The sequence below is a fragment of the Notechis scutatus genome, chromosome 1 (genome assembly GCF_049901735.1).
Source record: "Notechis scutatus isolate UNSWTSFEM ecotype Mainland chromosome 1, rNotScu1.2, whole genome shotgun sequence".
Lineage (NCBI taxonomy): Eukaryota > Metazoa > Chordata > Lepidosauria > Squamata > Elapidae > Notechis > Notechis scutatus.
Window position 1 is genome coordinate 83743125 of NC_142009.1, and position 19693 is coordinate 83762817.

The 19693-nt window shown below is 37.8% G+C and overlaps 1 protein-coding gene across 2 annotated transcripts in view; it reads right to left on the minus strand.

Moving 5' to 3' along the window:
* Positions 1 to 19693, minus strand: part of TIAM2 (TIAM Rac1 associated GEF 2) — an 87635-nt gene that overhangs the window by 34689 nt on the left and 33253 nt on the right. For both annotated transcript variants that reach the window (XM_026680316.2, XM_087969798.1), the window contains exons 10-14: positions 19280 to 19384; positions 17616 to 17694; positions 16965 to 17057; positions 15002 to 15262; positions 5179 to 5282 (exon numbers count right to left, since the gene is read on the minus strand). In XM_026680316.2, coding sequence (XP_026536101.2) covers positions 5179 to 5282; positions 15002 to 15262; positions 16965 to 17057; positions 17616 to 17694; positions 19280 to 19384 — 642 coding nt within the window. The remainder of the gene's footprint in view (positions 1 to 5178; positions 5283 to 15001; positions 15263 to 16964; positions 17058 to 17615; positions 17695 to 19279; positions 19385 to 19693) is intronic.

Genomic DNA, 19693 nt, shown 5'->3' on the forward strand with positions numbered 1-19693 from the left:
ATGGCGTTTGGACGTTTTCGTTCACGCTCAACAGCTTCTCTGATGAGGATTGGGATATCAATATTTGTCTGGGTTGCGTTTATTTGTGGATTGGGTTTTGGATTGGATTGTGGTTGTTGGGTGGAGATGTGGTTTGTGGCTATTTGATGTTCAGGTTTTTGTGTTGTGTCTTTTTTTTCAAGGTTGGTTATTCTTTCTTTTACGGCGTCCAGGGATGCTAATATGGTGTTGAGGGATGTTTTAATGGTTTGATGGTTGAGGATGTTTCAATGGTTTCAATGTTTGGGGATGTTTTGATGGTTTCGGCAGTATCATCTCTTTTAGACAGATCTAGTTTGGATATGCATAATTTGCAGAAATATGGAAACTCATTGGATGATTCTAGGTATCGAATCATTTGCTCAGGTAATCCCAAGCAGTCATGGTGGGTGTATTTTTTACACAGAGAACATTTGATGGAGTATTTATTATCTATTAGATTTTTGCAGCATTTAAGGCATGTGCAGGAGTCTTGAGGTTCATTGGTGCAGGAGTCTTGTAGTTCATTGGTGGGGATTGTCTTCTCATTGAGTTGTGGTTTGAGGTAGGATTTTCTTTTTGGCATGGTAATATTGGTAAAATAGTACGTTGATTGAATTAATTAAATGAACAATTTAGGGTAATCTATATAGTCAATATTACATCAAACAATATCAAACAATCTATTGTAGTAATCTCTCAAATCAGATAGTATTTCTAAGCAACAATCAGCCTGGTCAATTAATTACTCTAATCACTAGTCAATTATTTACATTAATCATTACTCACACTGTTCATTTAAATCCACTAAATCAAAGATTTTGCTATTCAATTAAATTGCATGGATTTTGGTCTTTTAAACTAGTCTGTAATCATACTATTTGTACTAAACACTCTAATCACACTAATCAGTTAAAAAACAATAAATCAATTAACCATTAATAAAATATTTTATAGAAATTGATAATCTAATCGTTGGTATATGTGATGAGGTAGAAAAGTTGTAAGTTTTGAGGTGATGAGGTAGTATTAGGAGTCTTCTTTGTCTGAGGGCTCGTCCTAGTTAAAATGGCGTACCCCTCCACTCTTATTTAAGGGCTTTTAGATCGTGAGGAAGGGATTACTGTCCTCGGAGCTCTTCAATTTCTTCAAGGGATGGAGAACGTGGCTACCGAATCGCCCTTTCTCTAGATTCACACGGGACTTAGAACCAGAAGGAAACCTCTCCGGAGCGACCCACAACAGGAGACCGAATTGGGAGAGAAAGTTGGAGCGCTCTCACCCAGCGATCTTCCCGGCCGGCGCTTCTTGGGTTTTCTTCCTTCTCTCACCAGTCCCGGGAGCTCACGGCGAGTTGCAGCGGCGGACACAAGAGTCGGAGGCGGCAGCTTTAGTGAGGACCGGAGCGAAGCGGCAGAGCAGCGGCAGCGGCGTCAGCGGCAGCGGCGTCTCTCCGCTTTTTCCTTCCCTCGCTGCCCGTCGTCTCCCTCAAGTTTTTCAGCAGATCGCTCGATCTCCTTACCCGACAAAGGAAAGCGGCGGTCACAAGAGTCGAAGACGGCAGCTTAAGCGGGACCGGAGCGAAGCGTGGCGGCGCAGCGGGTATCGGGGTCTCCTCCGTCTTTTTCCTGCCCGTCGTTTTCCAGCAGATCTCTCGATCTCCTTACCCGACAAAGGAAGGTTGCTCAGAACGGGATTCCTGGACCCTGGCAGGATCTTCTTATTCCAGATCGGCTGGCTGCCTTTGTCCGAGTCCTTACGCTGCTACTTTTGAAGGCTGCTGATGTGAAAATCCTTCTCCTGATGCCTGGGCCTTTTGTTTCCTTTTCGTGTCAATTCCCTGCCCTTTGGCACGGATGCACTAAGAGCGAAATTAATTTCGAGGCTCTCGTGGAAGATGGCCTCGATGATGATGATGATGATGATGATGAGGAGGAGGAGGAGGAGGAGGAGGAGGAGGAGGAGGAGGAGGAGGAGGAGGAGGAGCTATTTCAAATCCTTCAGAAATACTAGTACATGTATGGATAAAGCCAGTTCTTAGATAAGTGGAGTCAATTAAATCAAGTTGATTTATAGACATATAAAGGCTAGAGTTTGTTATCTTATTAGAACAATCCTATAGATTTGCAATGGGAAATGTTTCTCTTTGTTGGCATCTGCATTCACAAACTGCCCCCTCCCCTTGATTTGTGAGAGAAGTTTTCCTTCCCAATTTATTGTTTTACTGTTTTTCTCCTCTCTCTTTTGATTTCTGAAGGAAAACAGCTGCGGGAAGTAATCTGAAAAGTGTTACACATTAGGCTGTTGGTTTGAGCTCCAAGCTTGGAAATTTGGTTGCAAACATTTTTTCACCATTCGAAGGGACATCGTCAGTGTGTTTTGAACTGTTATACATTAGTAATGTGAGAACATTTACCTATTATACATTAGTAAGGTGAACGTTTACCTATGAATATGTATGTATATGTCATTTGTTGCTTATGCATTAATCTACCACCTTTCTGAGATGCATAAAGAAAACTGCATCTCTTAGTTGGAGGTATCTCTCTTAATAAGCTTTAGAGGCAATCCCACTAGCACATGCTGTCTTATAAATGATGCAGTAAGGCTTATTTGCTTTGGGTCCTTTGTTTAATTCCATACATGGAAATTTAATGACCGGCTTTTTGGCTAGTTTGTGTATATGAGTTTAAACATGTGAATTGCTTCCTGGTGATGGTTTACGGCAGACTAGATGTAACTGAAGGAACGTGGATAGCATTGTGGTGGAGATTCATGGTCATATAATGAATACTGGCTGTGGCACAATCTTTCTAGATAAAAGAGAAATTGTGAGATCATCCACTTGTACTTCAGACAGCTGCTCCTTGTAAGTAGACTGCAGAAAAAAGGTTTTTGATGTTGGCTCCTGAGTTGAGAAGCTTGGAGAAGGGATTCAATCAAGTATATTGAACAGATTGGGAAATCATGTAAAGGTGATGTATTTATCTGAATTCTGATTCTTTGCATTTACCACTTATGTATTTTATTACTATATTTTCTTTGGTGTATTTACCCTGGAATTTGATTCAGTATTTTACTTTTATTTTCTATAGTCATAACATTAATCAATTAATAAACTATTACCATTACTAACCAGGTACATAGCTGTAATACAGGTTATATAGACACTAAGTGCATAAGCTTCATTATCTTAAACATTGTGTGTGTGTATAAAATCACACATTTTCCTTTTTCTCTTCTATTTTTCTCTTGAGTTTCCCCTTTCTTGCAGTTTTAACTTTCCCTTTGATTTCTTTCATCTTTATATTCATTTGTATTTGTTTTTATTATCCTATATAAATATGAATTGCTTCATTATGTTAGCTTTTATTAACGTTTAGATCCTTAGTTTACTTGGGGGGTCTCAGAACATATAATGCAGCTGAAACATGAAGAGTCTTAAGGCAATAATATCCCATAGCGCATTTCAGGATACTTAAGCACTCAAAAAAGCATATTTTTGATTGGGTTTAAAACCTCGGAATTCCTTGTCAAAAAATAAGTGCCAATATAGCAGCAATGTATGGATAATATTGAACTGTTCTTGGATCGGGGGCACCTTGGCAGCGAACGCGGCAGGGATCGCAGAGGCGCGAATTCCTGCCGCTACCGAAGCCGCGCAAAACCGGAAGCCTCAATATTGAACTGTTCTTACAGATATAAATTCGACTCTGCTTGTCTTGAAGGAAAAAGCAGTGGATCAAGGCAGTTCTGTAAAATCAGAATTTACTTTCTGCTTCAAAACATGCCCTTTGTCTAGTAACAACCTCTTCCTGATCCCCTTCACACTTAATGTGGTATAGTGCAATAGTGTTCCACTTCCTCTAGTAGAAATCTTCATCATTTTTAAATATATTGAATTCCCAGGTGTTTAATTAATCTCCTTTAGGGAATTCCTTTGTTGTTGCTGCTGCTGCTGTTCCATCAGTTTTAAGCATAATGGAGAAGAAAGAAACAGAACCTGAGATGGAACAAGGACTCTTTTTTCACTGATGCTAATGATACTTTCACAACATTAATGTGTGTAAAAATAGTAACTGAATCTGATATTTAAAAATAAATCAATTTCTCCAGTACAATTAACACACAAACAACATAGTATTAACAGTAATTTAAAAAGCAGATGTAAATATGCAAGGAGTATGATCTCATTCAGTCAGTAACAGCATTGTGATTTTAAAGATTTGCATTAAGCAGTGTGCTATTAGTTAGAACATACAAGCCCCAGACTTCAGTAGTTTATATTCTATATACAATTCTACTATTTATTTATTAGATTTTTATTCCTCCTTTATTATTTTTATAAATAAGTCAAGGCAACAAACATACACCATACTCCTTCCTCTATTTTCCTTACAACTACAACCCTATGCAATGGATTGGGCTGAGACAGAGTGAATGGCTCAGAGTCACCCAGCTGGCTTTTATGTCTAAGGCAGGACAAGAACTCGGTGTCTCTTAGTTTCTAAACCAGCACCTTAACCATTACATCAATCTTGTATTACTTATACAATACTGATTCAAGAAATTAATTACTTATATCCTCCCTCTTTTGTACAAGAGCATAATGCCCCTGCCTCCTATTTTCCTTCATAACATCAGCTCTGTGAGGTAGACTAGACTGAGAAAGAATGGCCAAAATTCAACCAATGAGCTTTCATGGCTGAGGATGGAATAGTGCTCTGTTTCTAGTACATCTTATTACACCACACTGGCCTTGAACAAATCAAAGAGAAATATAAGAGCCACGAAGGCACAGTGGTTAGAATGTAGTATTGCAGGCTAATTCTGCCAACTGTCTGCTGACTGCCAGCAGTTCGATTCCGACCTGCTCAAGGTTGACTCAGTTTTCCATCCTTCCGAGGTCGGTAAAATGAGCGCCTAGATTTTGGGGGGAAATATGCTGACCCTGTAAACTGCTTAGAGAGGGCTGTAAAGCACTGTGAAGCAGAACATAAGTCTAAGTGCTACTGCTATATATGTAACTGTATCCAAGGACATGCATATAGATGTGTGTCTGCATGTATAGAATTAGTGCTACTTCATCCACAAAAGCAGTCCACATGCCTTCCATCTCTCTCTCTATTTTCTGCATTAACTTTTAAGCAGTTCTCTTACCCTGAATGGTAAATCAAGTTTCTCCTTCTCTGGCATCTGGTCCAACATGCCATCTGTGTTGCTCCTTTTTAGACTTCCATTAATATCAGGCACATGATTGAAATCTATATTTTAAAAAAGTGAAAAGTTATCAGATATCAGAAGAAGAAATATATATTTTCTTTCATTTAAATATAATTGTTTCATTAAAGTGACAGGAAATATAAACTCCCGGAAATCTGTTTGGCTTTTCCAGCTAAAACAATCCCATGTTAAGTAATACAAATATTTGGGCTGCTACTTCAAAGCCTGCCTTCCTCAGCATCATCTGTCCACAATGCAGTACAGTGTGTGCTGGCTGAAGAAAACATCCAATACAAATGTCTGCATACATATAAAATGATTTTCTTGGATGAACATATTGTCCTAAAACTTAGTGTGGTTCTTAAACTTATTAATGGCCCAAAAGAAGAGGGAAGAGAACCTTGGCTTCCTTCTTTGTATTACTACTTCATATAGCAACAATTACGATAAAATGTAAATACAAACAATATTTTGCCAATATAGGTGGCCCTCGACTGATGACTGAAACGGAACCTGCCTATGATAATTGTAACTCATGACCTGCCTATTACAGTCATAAGTCAGTCGGTAAGCAACTGTTGTAAGTCAACGACTACCTGTATTTAAAAGTATGGGTTAAGGCTACCAAATTGGGATGGCAAATATCAGAGATACCGTTAGTTGGCAGCAGAGAATTCAAGACTTTCTGGGTCTCTTTGCTACCATCTAATGACAATTGCAAATTTGCAACTTGGATTTAGTAGCTCATCAAAAAGGAAAAGAAAATTTCATATCAGTTTCTTCAAGAGATGGATCATGCAATGATTAGAATGGACTTTGTATATGTGTTGAGGTAATTCCCCATTAGGAGAATGAGTGCACACAGGGAGACGTAGTGAGAGTGATGTTGAATAACACACGACCAGCACACAGATACACTGAATAGTAAAATGTAGGTTTTACTTCCAGTGAACGGTTAAGCAAAATTCAACAAACAGTCCAAATCATTCACGGTTAAAGCAGTCAATTTTTAGTCCAGGGATAATCCAAACAACGAAGTCCAGTATCATACACAGTTCAGTAACAGACTTACAGTAATCCAGGAAGAACGACGATCAGCAACAGTCAATAGGGAAAAATGCAAGAACCAAAAAACATCAAACATCAGAACATCTAGCAGCTAACAACAACAGAACAACCCATGTTTCTGGCTCCATCTTATGGCCGTTTGAGGAACCACACCCAATTACAAATTTAGCATTCCCTTAAAAAGACAGTATTTAAAGTCTATCCTGGTTTATATATTTCCAACCCAACTGCTAGGTGACTATCAATATGCATAAAGTACATACGGATACGTTTGCTGCAGTAAATTTAGGCAAAACAGAATGCAATAAAGCCCTGGAATGTCAGAAATGCGAAGCAACTCCAGAGAAACTGAAATAATTTAGCACTTTGTCTGCATTCATGCCCATATGCACCAGTGTTTTGAGCTGCCAATTACATGAATGTAATTATGTTGTATTGTGTTGACAAGCCATATATGATTCACTATCATTCAAAGAAAAGATAATGTAACCCACTAAACTTCAAAAAGGACAAAACGTTTCCCTCACCATTAATTATTCAATAAAATACTGAATACACTATGAACAGATGGGATCACAAGCAAAGCAGCAGAGAGAAAGCCCATGAAAACATCAGAAAACACAATTCTCTAAACCTCCACAGCAGTACAAACCATGCAATGAACATGGCACTGTGATAAGTATCTGAACATATTCAAAGTTAAAGAAATTTGGAGATCAAGAAAACAAATGAGAAACAAAGAAAATGCATCCCTATTTTAAGGAGGAAACAGATCCCTCCATGTTATAAAGAGAGGAGGGAGATGCAACTGTTCATGATGCTTTAGTCCATTTAATTAACAAGGCTCTAATTGCATGCTAATCCACACTGCTCTTACCAACTCCCTCTTTTCTCTGTAAATGAGAAGGAAACTGCAATGAGGCATAAGGAGGAATGAGGGATACGCTTTTAAGTACCAGCCTGCTAAATAACTTCTCATCGTTTACAGTTCTGTTCTGAATATCACCCTTTTGAACTAGTGCCCTACTGCACAGCAGCAAAAATATGTTAACAAAGATCAAGAATAGATGGCAACCTGCCCTCCCGGTAAAGAGGACGGGGCCTTGCCTTTTAGTTTATTGACACTAATAGAGGGGAGTAGGATGAAGCACTAAAAATAAAAGCAGATGGCATAGCAAAATTAGGTATGCCACTGTAGAAATCAGGGAAAGTACACAATTATTTCTATTTTAGATCATGCTGGTGAGAGAATCAGAATCTACACGGCTTGAACACAGAGAATGAAACAGAGGAATATAGTAACCGAACAAGAATGGAAGATCTGCTTTGCAGAACCAATGATTCCATGGGATAGAGCTAAAATGTGAATAGCTCAAAACAAAAAATGTTTTCAAAGAAGGATCTTTTAGTGCTTAGCACTGCAAAAAGAACTGAGTTCTGCATATTGCTCCATCTAAAGCTGTGTCCCATAATAATCAGATTCTGCTTGTCCCCATGGGCAAGATCCTTGACAATGTTTAATCATAAACAATTTCCATTTCGTTCTAACATCAAATACCTCCACGTAAGCCATCCTTCAACACATTTCTGATTCTCTGTTACACTTTGCTGAAATTAACTCTTAAGTCAATCATTTCTCATTGCCTACCAGCTATCCTACAATTAGCTATTTCCTCCCCAAAGGAATTTGGAATTTGGGGGGGGGGGGCTGGTCTTGGAAAATTTATGGACACATAATGATTCTTGGCTGAGTTCTGTCTTTAACTACACACACACAAACACACCCAGACTCTCCCTGTTTTTCTACATTGCTGCCACCAATGAAGCAGGATGGAAGAGCGAAGAAAGCCAGTTCAGCTTAGAATCAAATATACAGTACTGGCAATTTGGTTATGTTGAGTTTTCCTTTCTTGAAGGATCAAATTTGCAATGCAGTCCAGATTTTGAATGGAATATCACGGATGGAAGGGAGAGAATGAGAATAACCCTCAACTTCTACCTCAAACTCAATATGGTTCTTGGTGAAATTTAAACAGAACATACATTATTGTTTTTTTTAAGCTAGAGACCATACTTGGCTTTCAAGTTGCATGCTTTTAAATGTAGGAAAGGTCTCCCAAATCTCTCACCAACAGTTTTGCCTGCAAGAGGTGCAAATTTCAGAAAGCAAATAGATTTGGGGGTTGTGTGTCTAGTACCTTAAAATACGAGAGTTACTTCTTTTCCTTCTCTTTTCTATTCTCCTCCTGAGACCTTCTGAGACCAGGGGTGGCTAAAGAATGGTATAAATTACTGAAAGATGTAGTCTAGCAACACCCGGAGGGTCATATATTGTTATTTAATGTCATAATCGCAGATATAAACTAGTTACTTACAATCTCAAATCAGCTCTACAATGCTATAGCTAAGACATTATACTGGAACTTATTCTCAAATTGATATTCAGGGAACGTGTACCAGCAATCCAGTATATTTGCATAAGGAAAGGAAATTCAAAAGGTTCCCGCTGATTCGAAAAAGTCAAATCCCTGAAATAAGCAATAAGAGGCATTTTCCAAAATATTATTTTGGGCCGTCTTATACTTTTACTTGCAAAATATATTTTAGAGCAAGAAACCTCTCTGGGATACATGTAAGGATTCATAAATAATTAAATAATTTTCAAAACCAAGGTGGTTTAAAGACAATTTAATTCAAGAATATTAGAAAAAACTTTCCAGGATGTATCTAAGAGGGACAGCCCATCCCACAGAAGGGATTTTACCACATAAAGATCCAAATCATCTATATGATAGATCATCTATATAATAAAGTGAGATAAAATGACAGAAAGCAACTGAAGACAACAAAGCTTGCATAACACATTTTTGGTTCCAGAATTAAACTTCCAAAAAGTCACAATATATGGACACATTCATACAACAACCCTACCTAATAATGTTCTCCCACATCCCCATCCACAACCAATCCCTAATACCCAAGCCACTTCAAAGTGGCCTACTTTTGTTTTTTTGTTTAATTTTTTGATATGCTTAAAAACACACCTTAGTTCAATGAGGGTCAAAGCCCTTACGCAACTGATGCGAAGCACACTAAGCTTCTTCCATTCCCTTAGGATTTCATTTCACCCAATACTTTCTTACAGGCAGTGAAAATAGTGCCTGGAAGGGCCACTGTGCCTGCTAGCTCTAGACTAGAAGGGAAATATAGTAATTTAATTATCTTGAACTATGGGAGATAAATTGAAAGCCAAAGCTCTTTTAGAGCAGGCATTACGTTTAAAAAAGAAGAAGAGTCATATACAAGACCATGAAGCTCAAGGCAAAAAGTCAGTTAAAGTATTGAAAGAGTGGAAGAAAGAAGTATTAGGATTAAACGACAGTGAACGGAAGGAATAAAGAACAAAGAAGAATGGAGCCTTAAAGTTGAGAGAAGGGAGAGAGTACTATATGGAAGGTTTTTTTTCCCTAGTACCCTGTTTCTCCAACAATACAGCCTCCCCCAATAGGAAGTCCCAGCATGTTTTATAGGCATGAAATGAAATTAAGCCCCTCCCCCCAAATTAAGGCCTATATTAAAACATGCGAAATGGGGGGAATGGTGGGGGGGCTTGCCGTTAGGAAGTACTTTTGTTGCACACCTGGATATGGTGCTGCCTGCGTTGACCCCGATATGAAGTGCCCCACCAATGCCGAGGTCAACATCCAAGCCATCGCTGCCCGCCTGCCCGCCCGCCCGCCTGAAGATGCAAGGGGGGGGAATTAAGTCATCCCCGAAAAGACGGCCTAGCCATTTTTTCGGGGCTCAAAAAAATAAAATAAGACCCGGCCTTATTATATGAGAAACACGGTATGTCATTAAGACCCTTGTTTAGTTATGCCCTGAAGAGTGAAGGAGACTTTCAAGCTTAGTTCGAGCATTTCAGTGAGCCTGACATGACTGGACCAGATAATTTATGGCATACTGGTTAGGATAAATTCAGCCCAGTTTCTGGGTTGAAAGACAAAGAAGGAAACAGCACTGCATGATATAATGTTTCTACAAAGCATGGGCAAAATAAGTCATTATACCTGGGATGCCAAATTTAAAATACTTTTATAGCTTATTCTATTGAAAAGGAGACAGCCGCTGGAGCCTTTTATTTAATGGTTCAGAAATAAGCCTGAAGAAAATGTAAGCTTATATTTTCATCCTCAAAAATGGAAATAGCTAGCTGAATCCACCATCCTGAAAGTGAATGTTTACTTTTACATACATACATACACACACACACACAAACACACACATATACACACACACACAGTCAACTTTATTTCTCACATTCATGAATTTCTCAACCACCTGATAAAGAGGACAGTACACAAAATTTGGGGAAAATATTTTCTATTGAAGACTTACCTTACCTAAAGTTGTTATGCAAGTCCCAAATTATGTGGATGGTCCCCTTTTGAACTGCTTCGGTCAGAATTCTACCAAACAGTTCACACAAATGTTCATTCATTCATTTTTACCATTTCTCCTTTTGTATAGAAAAATCATGTTCTTCCAATTGTGGGGCATAAATGTAGTCTGCAATTCACTCCATAAGCAAACTGCATTCATATTTTAACATTCCCCCAGTCAGCTCTTCTACACCTGTACACTTAGTATTTTTCAGCCTGCTCATGACTTTCATGACCTTTCTATCAAATTTAATCAGTCTATTCTTTAACATAAATGGGCCTTGACTTATAACCACAACTGAGCCCAAAATTCCTGAATGAAACATTTGTTAAGTGAATTTTGACCCATTTTACAACCTTTCTTGCCACAGGTGGGTTAAGTGAATCACCACAGTTATTAAGTTAGTGAAATGGTTGTTAAGTGAATCTGGCTTCCACACCGACTTTTGTGGATCGCAAAAAACAATAGCAGGTTCCTGGAACAGTGCAACCATCATAAATATGAATCAGTTGCCAAGCATCTAAATTTTGATCACGTGACCATGGGGTTGTTGCAACAGTTGGAAGTGTGAAAAACAGTTATAAATGGCTTTTTTCAGTGCTTTTGTAACTTTGAACAGTCACTAAATGAATTGTTGTAAGTCAAGGGCTATCTGTATATGTTCATATATGTTTGCATCTATATGTTATTCTACTTTCACTCTAGTTTCTTTCATATTTTTTCTTTTCTTCCATGTCTTTTAGTGTTTTAAATTTCTTTCCTCTTCTTCCATGTCTCTTTTCTCCTCCAAGATTCACTCTTGGCACTACCAAGAAATGGTTTATCGCTACTCTGAATTCTTACTCCGTCCTGCATCCTTCACTAATTATCTCTATCACAAACAAACACATGTTTTAAGAGCTATAATTATTCCTTTGGCATGTGAATAGAGAAATAACCTTATGTTTAACCATGTATTTGTTACAAACAAATCTTTTTTCAGTTACTATAAACTTTTTGTAATTTACTGCATGATGGGGGGGGAAAATTGGAAACAAAAAGGAAATATCTCCTCTTTGCTGAACTGTCAGAGGTCTGATGGGAAAAATAGCCTCAACAGCCTTTTGAGCTTCTTAAAAACATCTGGTAGTCATAGTTAGAAACATCAAGGGTAAACGTATGTCCTGATCAAGAAATAGGAATTCTTGCATTTTCATCCACTAAGGACGTAGTCTTAGAAAATGGGAATAGGAAATCAGGATACTATTAATCAAAATTAATATTTTCAAAGTTAGATTGTAATAATTAGGCCAATAAGTCACTTCAAATTAAGCAGGGCTGTAACTATGGAAGAATATGAGCAGGAAAAACAGAAACCCATTTGGGGTTTGTTTCTGTTATAAATCATTTGTAAAAGCATTTGCTACCTGCTAAATTTAGTAAATGTGACTTTTTAACAACTGTACATTCCCAATCATTGTTCTTGCCTATAGTTCATGGCACACATGTCTACCTCAGCTGCTCTCTGAATTGGACACTCACGGGATTTTATTATAACACTTTATGTGGAGATAAATAAAAGTTATATTATTTATAAGTATTATTATTATGTATTCTAGAAGATCAGCATTGCTAGTTATACGGCAGGTGCTCTTAACATGGTAAACATGCCAAGTAATACTTGCCTATTGTATCAAACTAATAAACTGAGTATAAATCCTAAATAATGAAGTATAATTTATTAGCTCCATAATTTTCACTTTATGGCGGGAGCTTTTATATTCCAATTTCATTTAAATAGAACAGTCTTATGAGATAAATGCTACTTATTGTATACTAAGTTTTGCAATCAAGATTTTATTTTAAACATGACCTAATAAAGCTGCTTTATAATTGCCAATCCAAATTTTTTTCACATTTAGCACTACAAAGAATAATTACATTTCAGAATTGGAATGGGGCTTAGAAGCAATGAGTCTAACACTGCTCAGTGTAAGAAGATGCAATGATTGACACCCCTGTCAGAAAGCTATCTGTTTAATATTTCCAGAGAAAGGGAATCTGCTTCCTCCTCCTGAAACTGCTGATTTTTTTTTTTGTGTGTGTAAGATGACTAGCATCCTTTCTATTAAATCTTCTCTATAAACGAAGTACAGTTTTAACCTTGCTTCAAAGACTAGCTTGCAAAATATTCTGGATACACTGCAGAATTAGACACAGCACTGTACTAACTGGCCACAAAACAGTAGAACAGAATAATATATCAGACTTTTGCCTGAATAGATGAAGAACTTAAATGTTGCTATCAGCACAATTGGGTCCTGCATACTCCTACATGGAGTAACTATGTTCAAGGCAGAAGTCCTCCTTCGTTGTGTGAAGACAGAAGAAAAACCAGGGCAAGCCCATGTTTTCCACAAGAGTCCATCACATATTCAAGTCAATGCCTGAAAGTGGCTAATTACCTCTTGCGATTTGGATGTTATACTTTCATCCATGAAATCAGAGTTACACTACTTGCTTTACTATTATATGGGAAACAAAATGGTTTCTGGAAAGCATTTTTGAGTGTCAGCTGACAAAGTATCAAAATGACACACTGTACTTAATTTAGTCTGCAAAATGCTTCAGCAACGTCAGCATTATGAATCACTTGTCCCCCAAAATAGAAATTTCAATTACACTTCTCCAAGATAAGCTGCACATTTAACGCGAGATACCTGTGCCTACTGATGTAGGAACCTGATGACTTTAAAACAAGCATGCGCAGACACAGAAATACAGACCAAGTCAACATGAATTGTGTGACTTTACTGAAGGACAAAAAAAAAAAAAGGCTGCTCGGCCCCTCAGTCAATCAGCAACTGAAACCGATATTCCAGCAATGGTGGGGGAAAAATATTTATTCACGTTATTTATGACATTAATAGAAGAACAGGATTGGGGAGCAATTTTTCATAGAAAAGTGGCTAGAAAGGAAGTGGTAATCAGCCTTCAGTTGCCTCAGTGGATATTTTCACAGCAACCCATCCATGTAGATAAAAATTTCGTTAAAAACACTGCAAGGTAGTTTTTATCTACGTGCAATGCTGTATAATGTGACAATAGATGTTACGCTATAAGATATGTTGCATTTGCACATGTTCTTTAAATATTTGAATATGTAATTTTCTGTAATCTTGAGCAGAAAATGGCACTATTAACTTATTTTCCCAAGTTGTTTTATTTATTGGTACATTGCATTTATATTCTGCCTTTCCTTAAAAGTTCCAGGCAGTGTACATTAAGGGTTACCTCTCAACTGACACCAATACCCACACTAGACTGAGAGTGACTGACCCAACACCATCCAATAAGCTTAATAACAGAGTGAACTTAAACTTGGAAGTGGCAAGTATGTGTGAGTCGATGGTTTCCGGCAGCAGATGTAGCCTGCGCAGCGCAAGTGAGTTGATTACCTGCCCAAGCAGCAGGCAAGGCGGGGGTGGCAGGCATGCAATCTGGATGTGCCACATGGGCCACAGGAAAGCCGACAGTCAGTGGGACAGAGTGGGTAGGCAGCTGCGGGCGGCTCATCTTCATGTCTCTCGGCTTGCCTGTGGCCTACACAGCACATTGGGATTGCCTGCCACCTGCCCCGTGCTGTTCCCTCTGTCTGCAGCCATGCAAAGATGAGCCTCCTGCAGCCAGCCACCCGCTCCAGCCCACTGACTGTTGGCTTTACCGTGGTCCGTGCGGCCTATCTGGATCACCTGCCTCCTCACCCCCATACCTCTGCTCCATCTGCTGCTTGGACCGGGAATCAATTCACCTGTGCTACACAGGCTGCGCAACCCCAGAGTGCACCAACCAAGGGACCGGTGGGCTGCAGCTGCTTCCGGAAACTGTCAGTCCCTATGCGCTTGCCACCTCTTGTGCGCAAGCTGGGGGGGCACCCAGCCGGGTTGATCACCTTGAAATCATGTTTCTCCAAAAACAAGGCCTAGTGCTTATTTTGGAGGCCAAAAAAAATATAAGTCAGGGTCTTATTTTTGGGGAAACACAGAAATTAATCAATCAATTAATGGATCTTTCATCTAAAAATACTTAATTCTCCTATAATTCCTGTTATGAAGGTGTTGTTTATAAAAATACAAATATGTTTTTAATATTATGTTCTAAAAGTTTCTGTGTTTAGTGAAAAAGGAAAAGTTGAGATGGCATTAAAAATATTGCATGTGCTCTTTTTATATGCAAGAAGTTCACTGTAAAACTTCAAGCATCATCTCACCATTTGCTGTATTCATTCTGAAGTTATCCAGAAATTCCTCCAAGAGTTGTGATTGATTATGCGGGGGCAAGAACTTTCTTGCCTCCTTGGAAACGATACCATCTTTCAAAGAGGTATATAATGCTGTCTTAGTGCCTTCGAGATTTGTAGTCAATGTTAAATGGACGCTTTTCTCCAAGAACAGCAATTCCATCTGCCTGAGGTCAAGCTCAGATACAGATTCTCCATTTATAATCAAAATTTCATTGCCAACACACAAGCCTGGGAACAGGAAAAAGCAGGAGAAAGACAGGGTAGACACAACAGCAAGAGGGCACATTAAAACATATTGTAACCAACTGTTAAACACGATTTTTTTTTAATCTTATCACATGAAAGTTTATGGAATGTATTGTGATGAAATAATAAACCCAACAAATGTTTTGCAAAAATTAAGATTTACATAAAGAAAGTGTCCTGCTTGTTAGAAAAGCAGTTAAAAGCACAATAGGGGGGTAACTTTTCCATTGTTTAATAAAGCTATCTAGGCAATCAACCAGCACAAAAAGTTACTGGCTAAATCCTTTTTTCAGCATTGCACCCAAATAAATATGGACAAAATTCTAAAGCATTCCCTTCCCTTTTAGCTTAGAATTTCATCCAGTGAGTACAATATCAGAAGCTAGTTAAATTGAACAAAATCCCTGGGAACATGGGCAATGAAGCAATAAAGGAATGTAAGAAGTGAGTGAATTCAACAGCCATGAAAAATGGCATTTGATCATATCATCCTTGTCGTGCAGAATTAATAACAATTTAAAGCATAAAGACATGAGTTGATGTGGCAAGATGACATTATCTGAATAGTCTTATAGTACCACTGATTTACTCAGCGAAAACTCTATTTAACTCAGTGTGTTGTCCAGGATAGGGCTGCTGAAATTAGTGACAGGTGAAATAGATAATATTTCACTCAACATGTTTTCTCTATTCATATACAATAAATGCACAGCTATCTGTTTGCTGAGGGTATGCTTTTTGGAGAACAAGCGTGGCTACCCAACAAGCATATATGGGAATGAAATTGGGGTGGGGAGGAGAAGAGGATTTTTCACATGGGGCTGCCCCTAAACAGTATTTAGAAGCTTTAGCTAGTAAAAAAAAATGCAGTGGTGCACAGGCAGTTATGTATATTCCAAGATCTGCACATGTTACACCTCTGCTCTGTGAGTTGCATTGGCTGTCAATTTGCTTCTCAGTCAAACTAAAGGTGCTGGTTATGACCTTTAAAGCCCTATATGGCATGGGGCTAAATTATTTGAGGGAACACCTGTCCCCAATTGCATTGACCCCATGCCATCAGGACCGGAAGGAGAGACATTCTGTAGGTCCCATTAGCCAAGGAACTTGGGCAAGACTCGGGATGAGTCTACTATGGCACCGTCCGTTGGCATATCATTCCTTCAAGGTGAGATTGGCCCCCATCCAGTTGATCTGGAAGTGCTTCAAAACTTAGTTTTGCTATTGGGCTTGGGAATACCATGAAAGTGTACAGCCTGTTAATTGTGCATTGTGCGTAAGTCTGGACTACGCTCTCCCACCTTTTTGTTATTGCAGTTTTAGCTGTCATTAACTGAGCTTAATGGTTGAATTTTTATTTTTACTTTAATTGTGTACCCCATCCAGAGTGACATGTAAATGAGAGAGACTGCCATATAAATTCAATCAATCAATCATGCTGTGCTATGCTGCTTATCTGTGTAACAAAAACTTTCCCATGTCAGTGCTAAGAATCTGAGAAAGTTTTGATAGACCTACCCACACCAAAAAAGAAAGATAAAATGATTCCTCCCTCCATTCACCCATCCATCCTTCCTTGAATATTTATATCCTGTCCATAACTTATATTTTGGGTGGCTTATTTTAGTTTTGGAGCCATCCACAGGCATTAGAAAATAATGTAAATGAGAGAGACAGCACAAACCTTCTCTGTAAGCTACCCCATCAGGTAGAACATCACTTATAAAGATATGGGTAAGATGCTGATGTTCATCAACTTGCACGGTGACTGCAAATCCTGGAATTAAAAATGAAACCAGATTTTCCTTCTATAAAAGTGTGAGTCATTACCACTGTCTTAAAATGAGCCTCACAGAATTAGTATTCAATAGCAATTCCATAGAAAGAATATATTTTTATATTATTTAAGATGTTGTCTCTCATTAATATTGTATACATCTAAAATAACATAAAAGTAAAATAGAGGCCATTGGAAAATAATTATTAATGGTAGAATATCATTGTTTGTAGTCTTATAACATTGTATCTTCAATTGAGGACATGCCATCTTTCTTAACCTTCTAAACCAAATCACTCTTATCAGTTTCTTTTGACTTCATTCTTTGTGTGCCTAACCACACTTGGTCAATAAAGAATTCTATTCTAATTCTATTATCCAAAGGCCCTGTGTACTTCATTCCACCAGTCTTCTCTATGAAAGCTAAACAGAACTTTAACTTCAAAGACACACTATATCCTTGCCTAACAAAATAGGGAACAAAACTACAGGCCTAACCAAGTCAACAAAGCAAGTACTTAAAACAGTTTTTTCATGTCTCAACAACTGCTGACTTACCAAAATCAACTACACCTTCTTTCTTAGTAAGATGTGCATGGTAGATGCTCAAAGGAAAGATTTCTATTTCATCATATATCTGTAGGAGAGATAATATCATCTCAAGCTGAACTGGGGTTAGATGCACAAGACCAAAATACACTCAACAAATAAGCACAATAGTGTCACTATTAGGATCAGCTCTTGCAGCTGCTTTGTAAGCCTCCTTTTGGAAGCTATTAAAGAGCAGAACATTGCCAACTATAATATCAACTCTACTGGGATTCTGTATCTCGTTTGTTAGTCATTGTACAGTATTTTGGACTAGAACATTGAAAAATGCCCTTTATATTTTAAAAGTATGGTAGTTAACTTAAAGAAGCATTTAAAACATTAAAGCCAACATAATATGAGAATCTACCTATAATCTTTATTTGGACAAGAAGCAAAATTTTACCTCTGTCTGTTATTGTCTAGCTCAGTTTTAATTCTTTAAGTAATTTTCTCCCTGGACTGATCACAGTTTCAGTATGTTGGATGTGCTTCTTAAAAAAAAACCTCAAGTATTAAGTACAGGTGAAGAGAGAGATAGCTTTGTCGTCTTTAGCTGCCCACTCTTGCATAGATAAACAAGATCCTTCAGCTCACTTGACATGTGATGACAACAGATACATGAATAAAGGCACCTGCCTTATCATTTCTGTTTTTGGCTCCTAATGTTAAGAGAGCAGAATACATTAAGGCATTACAAAGCTCACAGAGATTAGAATCACCAGCCAGTTTAGCAGACTGTAGTGAATATCAGCAAGAATGGTCAGAAGTTGTCATCTATAAATCCGTTAAGTTAATGGATCACCTTAACTTAACAAATAGATGTAGGGCCTAAAAGTTCCAGGCATATGAAAAACAGATCTCCTCCTAAAATATCTGAAGAATTCTTAAGTTTTAATGTGACAAAAAATACAAAATACCTGGGGAAATAGCCTTTCTAGATTTAGTGCGAATTACACTCAAATTAAAATGCTTTTATTCTGGTCTCCCCATTCTATTTATTTTCTTTCCTTAGCTAATTCAAAAAAAATATTTAGTACTAGCCTTTGCAATGCCAAATAAAGACTATGTGTGGTTTTCCAGATGAAAAAGGATGTGCCTAAAACAACTTGCATCTAATTTTTAGCAACCTGTTCTTTTACACCAAGTACAGATAGGGCTAAGTGTTACATATCCAGACTGATATGTAATCTGGACTGCATATTAATCTGCTCAGCCAATTGTATTAGTTTTGGTTTTGCTCATTCTCTTCAGATATAGTCCAACACACTGGAATGCCACCAAGTTGGAGAGGGCTATTTCAACCATTTACCTGCAGCCAACATTGAAAGACCAGTATTCTAATATTTTTCTCCATCTCATAGATCAGTAATTCCATTTTGGCTATGAGAGGACTGCTTCATTATGAAACTTTTGTAGTATTTCATTTTTGGGGGTTAGAGATCATACATCCCTGACAAGTTATATTCCTTAAGTGTCTCTTACGCTAAGGTAAACAGCTCAAAAAATATTGCACCTATTGCTCTGTCCAGCTACACAATCTTGCAAACTTTGCCATGTTTTCTGTAAGAATAAAAAAATTATCATCCCTCAAATAAGGATACTGATCATGGAACTACATCCTGTGCACTTACCTGGTCTTGAATATATTCATACATTTCAGGGATACAGTATTCTGTGTTTTCACCAATAAATCTTCTAAGTTGTAAGCCATAATGCCTTGGCTCCATTTGCTTAATCTAAAAGACGAGGGGGGAAAAATCTATCATTTAGGAACTATTTGTACAAATATTTATCACAGCAGATACAGAGATACAACTTCCTTCAGTTTTGAACATGTCACTTTCTAAAATAATAATATGCATCTTCATAAATAAATCATGCAGTTTATGTATCAGTGCAATTCTGTTGCTTTTAGTAACCAAGAGTTTCTAATATTTTTAAAATTCCCACTACCACTTCTCATGCTATTTCAAAGAACAATCCCAAAAAGTCATTATAAGTAACATGCTGGTTAAAGATCAATAGTGCCTTAAGTAAGGTACATT